Source organism: Corella eumyota, chromosome 2 (genome assembly GCF_963082875.1).
Source record: "Corella eumyota chromosome 2, kaCorEumy4.1, whole genome shotgun sequence".
In the NCBI taxonomy this organism is placed as follows: domain Eukaryota; kingdom Metazoa; phylum Chordata; class Ascidiacea; order Phlebobranchia; family Corellidae; genus Corella; species Corella eumyota.
The window spans coordinates 8,708,187-8,721,844 of NC_137491.1; the positions used below are offsets into that span (position 1 = coordinate 8,708,187).

The window sequence follows — 13,658 nt, forward strand, 5'->3', positions numbered from 1 at the left end:
GCTGTCCAATCGATAAACCGTAAATCATAGAACGGAAGAGCTACAGCCAATAAGAACGCGGTATCATAAAGAGAAATAGTAAACAATAGGGAGAGGGGTTCACGCCGTTTTACGCGCGCCGTGAAGTATTTCCAAACCAGTCGATATTTTCAAGTCGTAGACATTTCAGTTTTGTTCGCGTTGTGCATGGTATCAAGCATTGAAAGGTAGATTGAAAATTTGCGCAAGCCTTAACTATAAATCACTGACATTATGTCATCGCCAACAGCAGCTAAGAAGCCAAAGATAGATGAAAATAATGTAGGAAATGGCCCAGGTTAGTAAAATAATTTCGTTGTGAAAAAATTCTTACGTATTTAATTTTTTTTTGGTAGTCCTTAGGTGTAAAATAAGAAACTTGTTAAAAGTTATTGGTGTTTATTAAGTTGTGTGTTTTTTAACTTGTATTTTTTGCACTATTATTTAAAGTAAAAAGTTTGTGTAATGTCAATACACGACGTTGTGTACAATTTTATGTAATTTCTATATCTTTCCAGTTTCGCTCATGGCGTTCACGTGCCATGTGTTACACGTTGCGCCCACTTGCGGATTATAAAAAAATAATGTCTACTGATTTATGTAAACTATTTTATCTTGTAAAACAATGCTATTTAAATTTTTTTCATAAAATCATGGGCTCATTTATTAGGAATTAACTGCCTTTTTTATTTAACAAAACCAATCGTAAAAATGTTAGAAATCTTTTCATTGTTAGTAAAATTTAAATTACTTTATAGATAGCCAAGCTCAAGAAGCTATAGAAAAAATAGACGAACTACAATGTGAAGTGGACAGATTAAATGAGCAAGCTAGTGAAGAAATTCTTAAAGTGGAACAAAAATATGTTAAATTACGGTAATTATTTTTTTATTTACTTTAACTAACTAGTTTTTTTTTACCTGCAAACAACATTCTGCAATTTTTTTTTAGGTGGCCTCTTTTTTCCAAACGATCCTCTCTTATTGAAAAAATCCCCAACTTCTGGGTTACTACTTTCATAAATCATCCACAGATCTCGGCACTCTTGGATGAAGACGACGAAGATGTTTTGCATTATCTTACTAAAGTCGAGGTTATGGAATGTGATGACATAAAAAATGGATACACAATTAAATTTGTAAGAACCACATTAATTTTTTGGGGAATTAGTTGTTTTATATACTAAAACTGAGTTGATTAAGCACTATGATTTTGAATATGTTTTATCTTTTAAAAGTTATTGAATTTTTTAGAAATTTCGTGAAAATCCATACTTTGATAATGTATCAATTGAGAAGGAGTTTAACATGAATGAGGATGGAGATCCAACTTGCACCTCTACCCCCATCATGTGGAAAGAAGGAAAGGATTTAACGAAGCGCAATGAGGTTGGAAATTCTAACGGAAAGAGAAAACACGAAGAGCCAGAGAGCTTCTTCAGGTACAAGATTAAATTAAAGCAACTATAATAATGCAAATTAAATAACTAGTGAAATTAATATACATATAGTTTGTAACATTTGTCTTTGTTTATAAATTTTTGCCACTTTTTTGTAGTTGGTTTAATGATCCGGGGGATGCAGGAGCAGATGAGCTGGGTGAAGTAATTCGGGATGACATCTGGCCAAATCCACTCCAATATTACCTTGTCCCTGAGGGAGATATTGATGATGATGAAGAGGGATCAGAGGGAGATGAAGATGAACTGGAGGACATTGATGAGGAGGAGGACGAAGAAGATGAAGAAGATGTTGGAGAAGAAGAGGGGGCAGAGGTGGGCTAACATACTGAATAAGCAATTGTTATTTTAAATTTTACAGCTCATTTTAATTTTGAAATACTTTTTTTATAGGATGAAGACTGAGAAAAACAATCTAGTAAATCAAATTGCAAAAATGTTCCAAACAACTTAAACTCTACTGGTGCACAATTTACTGGCAAGTTGTAGTGACCATTTCCTTGCCTAAATAATCACCACTGCAAGGAATTTTTGTTTTATACTGTTTTCTCATTTTATTTTCATTATCTTGTACACTTTTTCATCAAGAGCATTCTCTGATAAAAAAATAAATCCGTGAATAATACTGATAGTTATGTATTAGTCCTTTTGATAAAAATGCTTGGCGATTTTGTATAGCGTTGTCACTTTTTTGCATATAAAAGTCTTGATTAATAACGTTTTTATAAATGTTTAAAAAAAAATATATAAATTAAAGCATTTGAAGCAGCTCGCAGTTGCAGAAGAAATATTGTAAAAAAAATTGAGACTTAAGTTCAAATACCTTACATAAACTTAAAGTGTGTGGCCCACGCTTTTTGTTTAGTATAATATTTAAGAATTAAATTATTAGGAAAGGTATATGGAACAAATCCCATCCAAAATAGAACTTTTAAGTAGCCTAAGTTGTCTGTAGTTACAATTTTAAAATCAAAAAATTTCAATTTAAAAAAAAAGTCTAAAACGCAAATTGACGTCACTCCGGGAGATTATGACGTAACAATGAAAGTATATGAAGAGAATTATTAAAAGGTCTGCCATACTTTTAACTGAGTCTACTGACTTGATCGCAATTTGTTGTTCGTCTAGTAATTTACTTACTACCACGCAAAGATTCTGTTTGCTGTAATTAAGACAGTATTGTGCCAATATAAAGCGTAACGTCGGTTAATGGTCAGTCATCTATTAGATCGCGCGAAAAAGGTTTCAGTCTAGTTAGCAATCTGTCTTGTCTGCTTGTAGCGTATTAATTTTAGCTAGCTTGACAGAAGGCACGAGTGATAAAGTAATGACAATATAACCTTATTTGCAGACAGACAACAGGAGTGTAGGCAAGCGTTTTTTCAGTTCAGACGTTATACAACATCTATCTTATTTTTTAATAGCATCTACATTATTGTTTCTGTTTATAAATTTTTAATTTACAATGGAATATTTTCGTCAAACTTCTGACTTTTCATTATCTGGTTCTGAATGTTCAAGTTCTAGCAGCTCTGATAACGTTCCACATGAAATACAACCGTTTATGTTTGAGCCTGAATATGCTGAAAATGAAACTTCCGAAGAAATAGCTACTGAAACTGTTGATATAAATGTCCTAAATAACACAGATTGGTAAGCTCAATACTTGATTATTGTATAGTAAGTAGTTTGTCACTGCTAACCATTGCAAAAAAAATTTAACTATATTTTATTGTAGGTGTGAATGTCAGGTTTGTACAGCAATGCCCAAACCTGAAGAATGTGTCTGTTGCAAAGCTTATCCCCAAATTATAGAAAAATTAGATCAGTTTTCAGAGATAAAGTGTATAACCCAACATCCAGGCTTCACATCTGTTTGCCTTGATGAGTGGGTGTTGGAAATGTCTTATTTTGGCTATAGACAACATCATGGCATACAATTATATGACGGCATTACCACTGTTCATGAGTAAGTTAGTTTAAAGTTTTTTTTAGAATTATTTTTGCTATAATAAAACTACCCAGTTAAAAAATATCTATATACACATAATTTTTAAAATAAAATCGATTCTATTTTTTAGAAAATATCGCTACACTGCGTACCGAAACTTTGTGAGATGTGTATGGAAATGGCTCGGAGAAAGACACAGAAAAATCATTCCTTCATGTGTTGTTACCACCATCCGAAATAAATACAGTTCGGAATTATACACAGGGTTTTTACCCGTTTTACATGATTAGCGTTTTTGTTTATTGGATTTTTGTTTATTATTACATGCACAAATAAAAAATAAAGCACAAGACAAAATTTCAATTTAATTTCTCAAAAGCGAGATTTGTAAGTAGCCAAGGCTTCTTCCTGTTCAGGGTGTTCATATTGTTTACAAAGAGGCTCTGGAATATTGATAGCCTTCCATTTTTTCCTAAAGCCTTCATATTCTTTTTCTGTTGCACCCAACAGAATCGTAATAACTTTGTTGATATACTCTACAAAATACAAAATATGATTATTGTAAAAATTTGTAGACAGTTAAGAAACCATGATATTTCCACTAACCATAAGTGGGTTTTTTTCTAATTTTTCTTATTGAGTATTGTCCTTTTTTTGCCTTTGGGAAATAAACTGCAACTGTGGGAATACCCTCGCTGCTCACTTGTAGATCTCTGTTGCAATTTTCATTATAATGAAGCACCGCCAAATATTGTCTGGGAGATAGAAAAACATGTGCAAAAAGTATATACTAAATTGTTGCTTTTACTGATTTTCCATATTCTTATAGCTACATACCTGCATAGCATTCCTGCAAAGGAAAATGCTCTCAATTTTGGAGCAAACTGTAACAGTAGACTGTTAAAGGCTTCTACAGATGATGTTTGTTTCATAGTGCTTAATTTTTTTATGTCCTTGCATAACCTCTTATTGTTTATAATTTTTTCAAGTTCAATGTAAACTGGTGAGCCTAAACAAAATACAAAGTATATACATTATTACCATTAACACAAGACTTAAATAATTTCCAACTTTTCCAACCCCCCAAAAAATTACTTACAGCTATTAATCCATTTTTTTAATTGCCTTTCATCACAAGTTAAATCATCATGTAGGCATTTCGGATACAACTCACTGTCATGGTTGTCATGCTTATCACAGACATGGTTTAATAACGATTTCCACTTGTCAACTATGAGTTGGCGATCATAGCCATCTGACGAGAGAGCACACCAGTACAAATGGTTGATAATACTCCTTGCCCATTCCTTTATTAGTTGACAACCATGCTTTTTTTCAGCAGCAATCAGGCTCTTCTTGACACCTATTTAATGAAAAAATGTTTTTACCTTGGCAATAAGAGTACAACATTATGTATATAATAAAGTAAACGCTTACTTTTTGCTACATGCCACACATCAAAAGTATGCTCAGTTGCTGACATGTTTTCCCTGACAAATTTAGAAATTTGCAAATGACGATCAGTTACCAATGTTTTAATGTGGAATCCTTCACTGTGTAAAAAGTTCATTGACCTTAAAAAACCCTCTTTTTCCATCGCATTGCTGCTTGTGGTTTCATTGCTCTGCAAAACAAGAAATTATTTTTAAATACAATGTCAGTGATAAGGTTATTAAGTTTCAAAAACTAAGACTTACTTGTACTAATTGTAAATCAATTACTTTATTGCAATCCAAGTCCAGAACTGTGTAGGTGCCATACTTTGCACTATGTCCTGGACTATCTGCTCTTCCATCGCCACCAACAGTTAAATTTGCACCATTTGAAATTTTAATTTCATTTAATATAGATGCTTGCTCAGATTTGTAAAAGTGATAAATCACTGGTTGAATGAAATTGGAAAAATGTCTTTTAAATGTGGTTTGCGAAATAGTAGCTATATTACTAGTTTCAAGCATTCGCAATACTTTGACGTATGAAAGGCCATTGCATATAATTGACCCAGATAACAAAAGATTTCCAGCCGGAATGTTTGATTCTAGTTTCGGCTGGCTGGGCCAAGACCTAGAGAAATCACACTTCCGACATGTCTGTGAAACTTCAATATAGCTTCCCATTCGATTGGAAATGTTTGCATTACAAAAACTGCCACAGAAAGGGCATAAGTTAAAAAGTTTCATTAAATTTTTGTGGTACACAATAAATTTTTCGTCTGTACTTCAATCATCTTTTGATAAGTTTCTGTTAAAAGAAAAAGTTTATGGAAATTACTATTTCGTTTCAAAAAAAGAAATAGTTTTTTTTTTGTTATAATAAGCTGTTGAAATAGCATTATTTTTGAAAACAGTTCTACTTACAGCGTTGATTCTAGATCACTAACATTGTATGAGACATTTTCTAAAGCAAATGTTGGGTCACTCTGCTCATCATCCACAAAACTCAAATCGACATTTTCAAATTTTCTTTTTTTTTGTGGTGCTGAGGTGCTTACTGGACCAATAAATGGTTTCCAAGTTTGGCCAAATTCAAATTTATCTACTGTAGCTTGAACTCCTATTAAATATTTAAAAAATTACACCTAATATTAAAATCTAGTGTAGTTTTTAAAAAAAATAGTCTATCATTTTATTAAAAAAGTGTTACCTATACTTGCTGTTTTAGTATCAGTCTGTGTATATTTTGACCACACATGATGTGTTTTTGAAACATTTTGTGTTTGTGTTGAAGTGGCTTTACTTAGAGGTTTACATTGGGTTCCCATTTCGCAATATTTTTGTAGCCCAGATGTACTTGCCTCAGCTTCCATAACTACCTGCAAATCACTTTTGATGTGGATTGGTGAAACAACCTGCTTGTAAAAATAATTTGTCAACAATTTGTTAATAATTGCTGACATATAGCTTCTTACTAACCTTATGTGCTGGGTAGATTGAAGGAATAGCATCATTATTCAGGATAAGCTTTTTGGCAAATCCCATTGTAAACTGGTTAAAGTTTTTAAAATCTGTGGTTTTAAAATGCAAACTGCATATTGAAGACTGCTTTTTTCCAGTCTTTGCATTCCAGTTACTTTTAGTTTTTTTAACAAAGAGTACCCACTCTTCTCGAAGTTGTGGGTGTTTGGGGAAATAAAACATACTAACATCTCTTTTGTCAGAATTTCCTTCACAATCAGCTACAACACACCAACTCGGCATTTTGATTGAATGATTTTTTTAAATGGCTTAGTAATTTAAATATATAACCTTTTTCTAAAAAATGCTATATTGCAACACACCATTAGTAAACAAACAACAAAGTATATACATATTAAAGCCTTAAATGATTATATAAACTGAATAATTTAAGCTAGTTATACAATGAATAACATTGCTCTGTTACCTTACAAGCGCCTGAACTACAATCAACAATCAAAAATAGTTTCAATCTGACTGACCTTCTGACAGGAAAATAAGCTACAAACCAAATAAAAACGCTAAAACATTATCAATTTCTACAAATTACTTAAATAACAGTATCACGCAGTTCTAAGCAATTAGGCTAACTATCGTGCCAGCATGTGATAAGACTGATTTTAATTAATCTGTGTAAGGCTTTTTTAGGGCAACTCACGCGCAAAGGCTAAATACTATTTACGTTTTAAGTTTGTAGTAAATAAGTTATAATCGAATAAATGCAACATGTTTAACAAAATATAAGGTTAAAACAAAGCGCAAAAATGTAATCTAATAAAGAATTTTAGTAGTTTAACCTGTCTAAAGTGTTGTCGTTTTTAAATTAGAATTTTGATTCGACGTGTAAGACTATTGTGACATCATAATCTCCCGGAGTGACGTCAGAACCCGTTTTGGACAATTTTTTTTTCTCGAAAATTCAAATTAAGTTTAAAAATAAATTAATCGTTTTTAAATGACGAACATTTATAATTAGCTATATGTTGGCATAAATATTAATTTTAAATTGAGTTGTTTTAGCATGGGCTACACCAATGATATATAATAAACATTATATATCATTGTTTATTATATATCATTGGGCTACACACTTTAAGTATAGGGGTTGTATATGTATCTTAATTGACTATATATAATAAATTTATCATATATTATTGGTTTGAATGATAAGATTTAAAAAAATCGTCACAAATAGATATAAAATCTAATTTTGTCACAACGCGGCTACAACTGGTATTTGATTGACAGTTAGGGTATTTTATTTTTCGAGAGGAGTTAAATAGATTTATATTTTACAACTAACTGTAAAACAAAGTTTTGACGTTAAGGTAAACGTAGCATTCCACCATGGCTACTCAAACTGCAATGCACAACATGCCAAATGTAAGTTCAGGTTTATTTGTAAATGTAAATAACAAAACTGAAACTATTGAAGGTTACATGTTTTTTATAACGTTAATCTTTTAATAGCCAGATAGCCGCCGTAAGTTAAACTTTATTAAATTTTATCTGAATTTACCTATAAATATTAAAATTTTAAGGTTAACCAAGCAGGAATGGCTGGAGTAGATCGAGATAAAATTTACCAATGGATTAATGACTTGTCCAGTTTAGAAACAAGAGAGACTGCCTTGTTGGAGTTAAGCAAAAAACGTGAAACCGTCCAAGATTTGGCTCCAATGTTGTGGCATTCTTTTGGAACAATAGCAGCTTTACTACAAGTGAATTTTAACTTTTTTAGTAAATATTTTGCGTTATATATATTTTAACTATTTATCTAGGGGATTTTAAATACAGCTTGTTATTTAGGAAATAGTGAATATCTACCCTTCTATAAACCCACCCACATTAACTGCTCACCAGTCTAACAGGTACAAACAATCATGTTTATAATGCAACCTTTGTATTGCTTTTGATGTATATTTGTTTTATGACATACTAAAATTTTAAGTGATCTAAAATTGTATTTAAATAGGGTATGCAATGCTCTTGCTTTGTTGCAATGTGTAGCTTCACATCCAGAAACCCGAACTGCCTTTTTATCGGCACATATTCCTATGTTTCTTTATCCCTTTCTTCACACGACAAGCAAAACCAGACCATTTGAATACCTCAGACTCACAAGTCTAGGTGTTATAGGTATGATCTATTATAAATATATGTTATACTCCCTTTGTAGTTGGTAGCGAATAATAATAATTAAATAATAAATATCATAAGTTTGTTATTGCCACTTAAAGTCTAACTTATTACAATTTGTCTTTTATTTTTTTAAGGTGCTTTAGTAAAAACTGACGAGCAAGAAGTTATAACTTTTCTACTTACAACCGAAATTATTCCCCTCTGTCTTAGAATCATGGAAACTGGAAGTGAACTTTCTAAAACAGTAAGATTATTTTTGATAATAGGTTTCGTAGGGTACATACTATAAATTAATTACTTACCTTTGCTATGACATTTATTTTCAAACTTTAACTTTATTTATGCAATTGTTTAGGTTGCAACTTTTATTCTACAAAAAATACTTTTGGATGATACCGGACTTGGATATATTTGCCAAACATATGAAAGATTTTCTCATGTTGCTATGATACTGGTAACATACCTTTACCTGTTACAATCACTTAACATTTTAATTTTATCTGATGTTTTTGAATGTAAAAATACAATAGCTAAGTATAAGTTTAATTCTCAACTTACCCCTTTTTTGGTTAGGGTAAAATGGTTTTAGCACTCTCTAAAGATCCCTCTGCAAGGCTCTTAAAACATGTTGTAAGATGTTACCTTCGACTCTCTGATAACCCAAGGTATATTTAAACATTGTTTATATGGTAGTTTAGAAAGTTTGTTTTAAGTGTTCAACTTTTTTATTGTCTTTTTTTAACGTTTAGAGCTAAAGAAGCTTTGCGACAATGTCTACCTGATCAACTGAAAGATGCCACATTTTTAACTGTTCTCAAAGACGACACAACAACCAAACGATGGTTATCCCAGCTTATTAAAAACTTACAGGAATCTGGTGGTATTACTGACACAAGAAACATACCAATGCCTCAGTAAAGTTGTAAAAGATGCTTTAAAAATATCTACAGATCATGAAATCTGAATTCTGTTTTGTACTTTTATTAAAAACACAATTTCCTATAAAGAATGTGCTTAAAAATCGCTTTAATAAGTAAAAACTGTACGATTTATTAGTTAAAATATTTTGTATGTCAAAAATTTCTATTTTGTTCAGTTGATTACTTTCGAAATTGTCAAAATAAAATGCTGCTTTATACCTTCTTGTGTTTACCTCCTAGATATAAATTAATAATATAAACTTTAAGTTTTTCAAATATTTTTCATAAATATTTTAATGCTGTTTACAAATTTACTTTTACACACAATAAATGAGAGTTTTTTTAATTTGAAGTTGTGAGGATAAACGTTTCGCAATAAAATCATCGATGCCTGACCGGCGTCCATGTCAACCAATTTTTCTTATTTTGCCAAAAAGCTAACGCGATATTTAACTAAAAAAAGCAGAAAAGATGCGGTTTGCAAACTAATAACAACCACAAAGGTAATGAACAAATATTGGATAAATGATTTTATTAACAAGAACAGTTTCAAACCAAGGTTAACGTTTGTAATAAAAGCTTAAACAATTTCCCTCTAAATATAATATTTTTCCAAAAAATGCATTTATCGATTTAGAATTTTTTTTTTGTATCCTGTTTTAGAGTAATTGTTTGCCATTTTATCATTATTTAAAATTTAGGTTACTCATCACAAGAACAGTAAACCCTTTTAAACCTCTGAACTGGCAACCCTTCTAAAAGGCATAAAATGAAATAAAACAAAACTTCTATTTTTAAATTTTTTAACCCACATAAGAGCAAAAAAAATGGGTTGCGGCTCAAGTAAAACTACAATCAACGAAGATGCGATTACTAACATACCAGTTACAACGAAAAATACATTGCCTGTTGTTACTAAACCTATCCCAACACAGAACAATGAAACTATTCTAGCAAAAACTAATCAAAACATAGAACATGAAATTAATATTGAGGAAACATTGTCACCAAAAGTTAAAGAGGTTGTGCCACCTCAAACAGTTGTGTCAACATTAGAAACAAAGCCAAATGAAAACAATGATCAAATTTCAAATAGTACTGAAAGAATATCAACTTCAAGCATTCCGAATGTAGAAGACACAAACAATACTGACACACACTTAAACCAAGCTAGCAACATAAATGAACCTACTTTAGACTCAGAAGATAAGACCAATTTGGTATCGCAAGCTACTGAAAGTGTATGCAGCAGCGAATTTGGTGAAAGCTTACCAGATGACAATTCAGAAGTTGCTGAAAATATTTTAAGTAGAGCTATGGTTGATGATGTTATGGCCTCATTAACTTCATTACAACCACAGCAAAGTGTTTTAGAACCAATACAGCCATTTAATAAAGTAATACTGCCCCCTTTAGTGCACCAAACAGAGGGTGATAATCAAGATGATGTTAATAAAATGGAAAATTCTACATTAAAAGAATTACAACCAAGTGCTGGAGTAATTCCAGAAATCCAAGAGGAAATAATTGTGCCAAGTTATATAAACACTGAAAATGACATAGCCTTGCAATCTGGCATGAGAATTGCATGTTCTTTTACTGATAATAAATATCTTAAACAGTTATCCAAAAATGCCGCTTCAATAAAGTTTGAAAAAAGTTTTGCAGTTTCTAATACATTAAGTGCCACATTGGTTGATCTTGTTTCTTCAATGAAATCTTTGCAAAATATTAATGTAAGTGGAAACAACAGTGGGCCTATAGCATTCCGTACCTTACTTATAACACTAATGAAGTGTAATAATGTTACAAACCTTGATATTTCCGACAACATGGCAGATCCAGAATGTGCAGACTTAGTTGGGAAACTAATCAAAGAATGTGATTGTTTGAAAACTTTAAACTTGGCTGGTAATCAATTAGGAAAGGAATCACTGTCGAGGTGCCTTTCTACTTCAATTGCCTACAATTCAAGCCTCACTTACTTAAATATAAGTGGATGTGGTGCAACTAACTTGCATGGGTTATTTGAGGGTCTTAGATCCGGTGCAACACAAATCATCTATTTAGATATTTCCAATAATATGATCAAGGATGGACAGCAACTTGGTATTGACCTGTCTTTAATATTAGAAAACAAAGACTGTCGTTTAAGGCATTTAAATATAATTGGAACAGGGTTGGAAACAACTGGATGGGAAGCTGTTTTACCAGTTTTAAGAAACAACAAAACTCTAAGGAGGTTGTATGCAGGGGGGCCTGAAAATAAGATTCAAAACTTCAATTTTCTTGCTCAAGTTATTTTCGCAAATGAGTGTCTACAAATAATTAACTTTAATTCCATTAAAGTTGAGGAAAATTTAGATTCATCTAGTATCAAAGAAGATAACTTGCAAGGAGGTCATTCTTTAAAGGAGTTGGATATTGGAAATATCGGACTAACAGATACTTTTGTGTGTGAACTTGGATCTAAATTGCCAGGAAAGTTGCTCAGTTTGGAATTTCTCAACATATCGAGTAATCCTGGAATTTCTGAGACTGGAATGAAGGCTATGAAAAATGTTTGTTCATCCAATGAAACTAGTAACCTTGAAGTATTGGACATCTCGGTTCTTGAAATCGAATATTGTGCAAGTTTTTTTAAAGATGCATTTTCTAAATTAAAGACTTTGAATATTCGTAAAGCCAGAATATCTGCAGATTCATTAATCTCATTGCTACAAATACCACAAATTCTTCAAGAGATTGTTTTGGATGGAATCAAATTAAGCGGAATGAGTGCCTTGAATTTTCTTGGTGTAGAGTCAAGGTTTAAACTAACTAGGTTGTCATTATCTGGTTGTGCACTTGCAGATGAAGATTTAACCCCTTTAGCAAATGCAATTGGTAGAAAAGGACCACCCTTGGAAACTTTAACTAATTTAGATTTAAGTGTGAATCGTTTGACTGAGACATCAGTTTCTAATTTTAGTAAATCTTTATTGACAACATCTAACCACCCTCTTTATTCGATTGATTTGTCTAACAACAAAATAGGGGATGAAGGTGCTAAGGGAATTTCAAGTTTTATTTTGTCCCCAGAATCCAAATCCAACCTTAAAAAGTTGTTGATTTCATATAATTGCCTTAGTGTTATTGGCATAGGTGCATTGATTAGTGCAATAGGTGTGACCCCATTGTCAAAAGGTTTATCTTGGTTGGATGTTAGCCACCAGAAAAATGGATTATTGGAAGAAGAGATAGAAGAAGTGTCACAACTTCTTGCAGATTTACTTGGAGTTAACTCAGACTGCCATACTTTGCCAACAGTAAGTCAAAGTTTTAACATAAATCTTACAAAATTAGGTGGATCTGCCGGTCCAACAACCCGCTCCCTGGATTCCATTGCCATTAAAACAGATTTCTCAACTTTGTGTAATACAACAGCAACTTTCACTGATTATCTACTTATTTCAAGAGGACTGGATAAAACAGGAGAAAATTCTGAAAATTTAAACCCGAATGTAAATAATTATGCCAGTTTTACTTCCGAAGAATGGTCTTGTATTATTGGAAAAGATTCACCAGCCTGGCTTAGAGTGTCTGCAGATAGAAGTAGAGGAGTGTATATCAATCATCTTCCTGGATCAACTACAGTTCAGAGATTGGAAGGGATGCTCGAAATGGAAGCAGACTGTGAAGTGGAGGAAATCTACATTATTAAGGATCCTGTATTGCGCAAACCAACAGGGGCAGCTTGGGTATTATTCTCCAATGCAGAATCAGTTAAAAAAGCAGTACAATGGTATGCCGATGGCGAAGCCCAAATGTATGGTGCCGCCTTTACTATTGGAGCAATTCTGGTTGAAACAAATGAATCTTCTGCAGCTCAAGCCATTGCAAAGCGGGAATTAGCTGGAAGAGAAAAGAAAAGGCAACATGAGGACACCGCTGACCGTGAAATGATGGAGGCTAGTCAACAGTTGGCTAATGAAAGGGCTTCATACAGAGAAGCACATCCAGCTTACCAAAATGGTCGAATTTGGTAAATGACCCTTTTGTTTTGTTTGTTTGTGTTCAATCTTGTAATTGTATAAAATCGTAATATTTTTAAGTGTTAAGTTTTACCTGTATTGCACTTTTTCTATTTTAACCAATGTATGCAACTTTTAAAAGTACTACCACAGTTCTATTGCCAATAAGTAAAACAGCCACTGTAAAATAAACATTTTTGC

At 32.2% G+C, this 13,658-nt stretch overlaps 4 protein-coding genes across 4 annotated transcripts; all 4 read left to right on the forward strand.

Annotated features, from left to right (window-relative positions):
- Positions 1-140: 140 nt before the first annotated feature.
- Positions 141-2,108, forward strand: LOC145743900 (protein SET-like). Its single transcript, XM_082561963.1, has 6 exons — positions 141-316; positions 777-894; positions 970-1,156; positions 1,272-1,459; positions 1,576-1,792; positions 1,871-2,108. The coding sequence occupies exons 1-6, from the start codon at positions 253-255 to the stop codon at positions 1,880-1,882; spliced, it is 786 nt and encodes a 261-aa protein (XP_082418089.1). The 5' UTR covers positions 141-252; the 3' UTR covers positions 1,883-2,108.
- A 736-nt stretch (positions 2,109-2,844) lies between these two features.
- LOC145743470 (uncharacterized) lies at positions 2,845-3,754 on the forward strand. The gene is made up of 3 exons (XM_082561434.1): positions 2,845-3,130; positions 3,216-3,446; positions 3,559-3,754. The coding sequence occupies exons 1-3, from the start codon at positions 2,943-2,945 to the stop codon at positions 3,716-3,718; spliced, it is 579 nt and encodes a 192-aa protein (XP_082417560.1). The 5' UTR covers positions 2,845-2,942; the 3' UTR covers positions 3,719-3,754.
- A 3,883-nt stretch (positions 3,755-7,637) lies between these two features.
- On the forward strand, positions 7,638-9,662 carry LOC145743890 (CCR4-NOT transcription complex subunit 9). The gene is made up of 8 exons (XM_082561952.1): positions 7,638-7,765; positions 7,924-8,103; positions 8,192-8,253; positions 8,358-8,521; positions 8,659-8,768; positions 8,880-8,978; positions 9,098-9,189; positions 9,274-9,662. The coding sequence occupies exons 1-8, from the start codon at positions 7,730-7,732 to the stop codon at positions 9,440-9,442; spliced, it is 912 nt and encodes a 303-aa protein (XP_082418078.1). The 5' UTR covers positions 7,638-7,729; the 3' UTR covers positions 9,443-9,662.
- A 214-nt stretch (positions 9,663-9,876) lies between these two features.
- On the forward strand, positions 9,877-13,650 carry LOC145743889 (uncharacterized). The gene is made up of 2 exons (XM_082561951.1): positions 9,877-9,947; positions 10,146-13,650. The coding sequence occupies exon 2, from the start codon at positions 10,272-10,274 to the stop codon at positions 13,470-13,472; it is 3,201 nt and encodes a 1,066-aa protein (XP_082418077.1). The 5' UTR covers positions 9,877-9,947; positions 10,146-10,271; the 3' UTR covers positions 13,473-13,650.
- The last annotated feature ends 8 nt before the right edge of the window (positions 13,651-13,658 follow it).

Bases quoted from the DNA above. Each gene is read 5' to 3' on its own strand.
- LOC145743900 (XM_082561963.1), top strand. From the start codon at position 253: ATGTCATCGCCAACAGCAGCTAAGAAGCCAAAGATAGATGAAAATAAT. The intron at 317-776 runs GTTAGTAAAATA...ATTACTTTATAG, and splicing joins TAATGTAGGAAATGGCCCAG to ATAGCCAAGCTCAAGAAGCT. The intron at 1,460-1,575 runs GTACAAGATTAA...ACTTTTTTGTAG, and splicing joins GAGCCAGAGAGCTTCTTCAG to TTGGTTTAATGATCCGGGGG.
- LOC145743470 (XM_082561434.1), top strand. From the start codon at position 2,943: ATGGAATATTTTCGTCAAACTTCTGACTTTTCATTATCTGGTTCTGAA. The intron at 3,131-3,215 runs GTAAGCTCAATA...ATTTTATTGTAG, and splicing joins GTCCTAAATAACACAGATTG to GTGTGAATGTCAGGTTTGTA. The intron at 3,447-3,558 runs GTAAGTTAGTTT...TCTATTTTTTAG, and splicing joins GGCATTACCACTGTTCATGA to AAAATATCGCTACACTGCGT.
- LOC145743890 (XM_082561952.1), top strand. From the start codon at position 7,730: ATGGCTACTCAAACTGCAATGCACAACATGCCAAAT. The intron at 8,254-8,357 runs GTACAAACAATC...GTATTTAAATAG, and splicing joins ACTGCTCACCAGTCTAACAG to GGTATGCAATGCTCTTGCTT. The intron at 9,190-9,273 runs GTATATTTAAAC...TTTAACGTTTAG, and splicing joins CGACTCTCTGATAACCCAAG to AGCTAAAGAAGCTTTGCGAC.
- LOC145743889 (XM_082561951.1), top strand. From the start codon at position 10,272: ATGGGTTGCGGCTCAAGTAAAACTACAATCAACGAAGATGCGATTACT.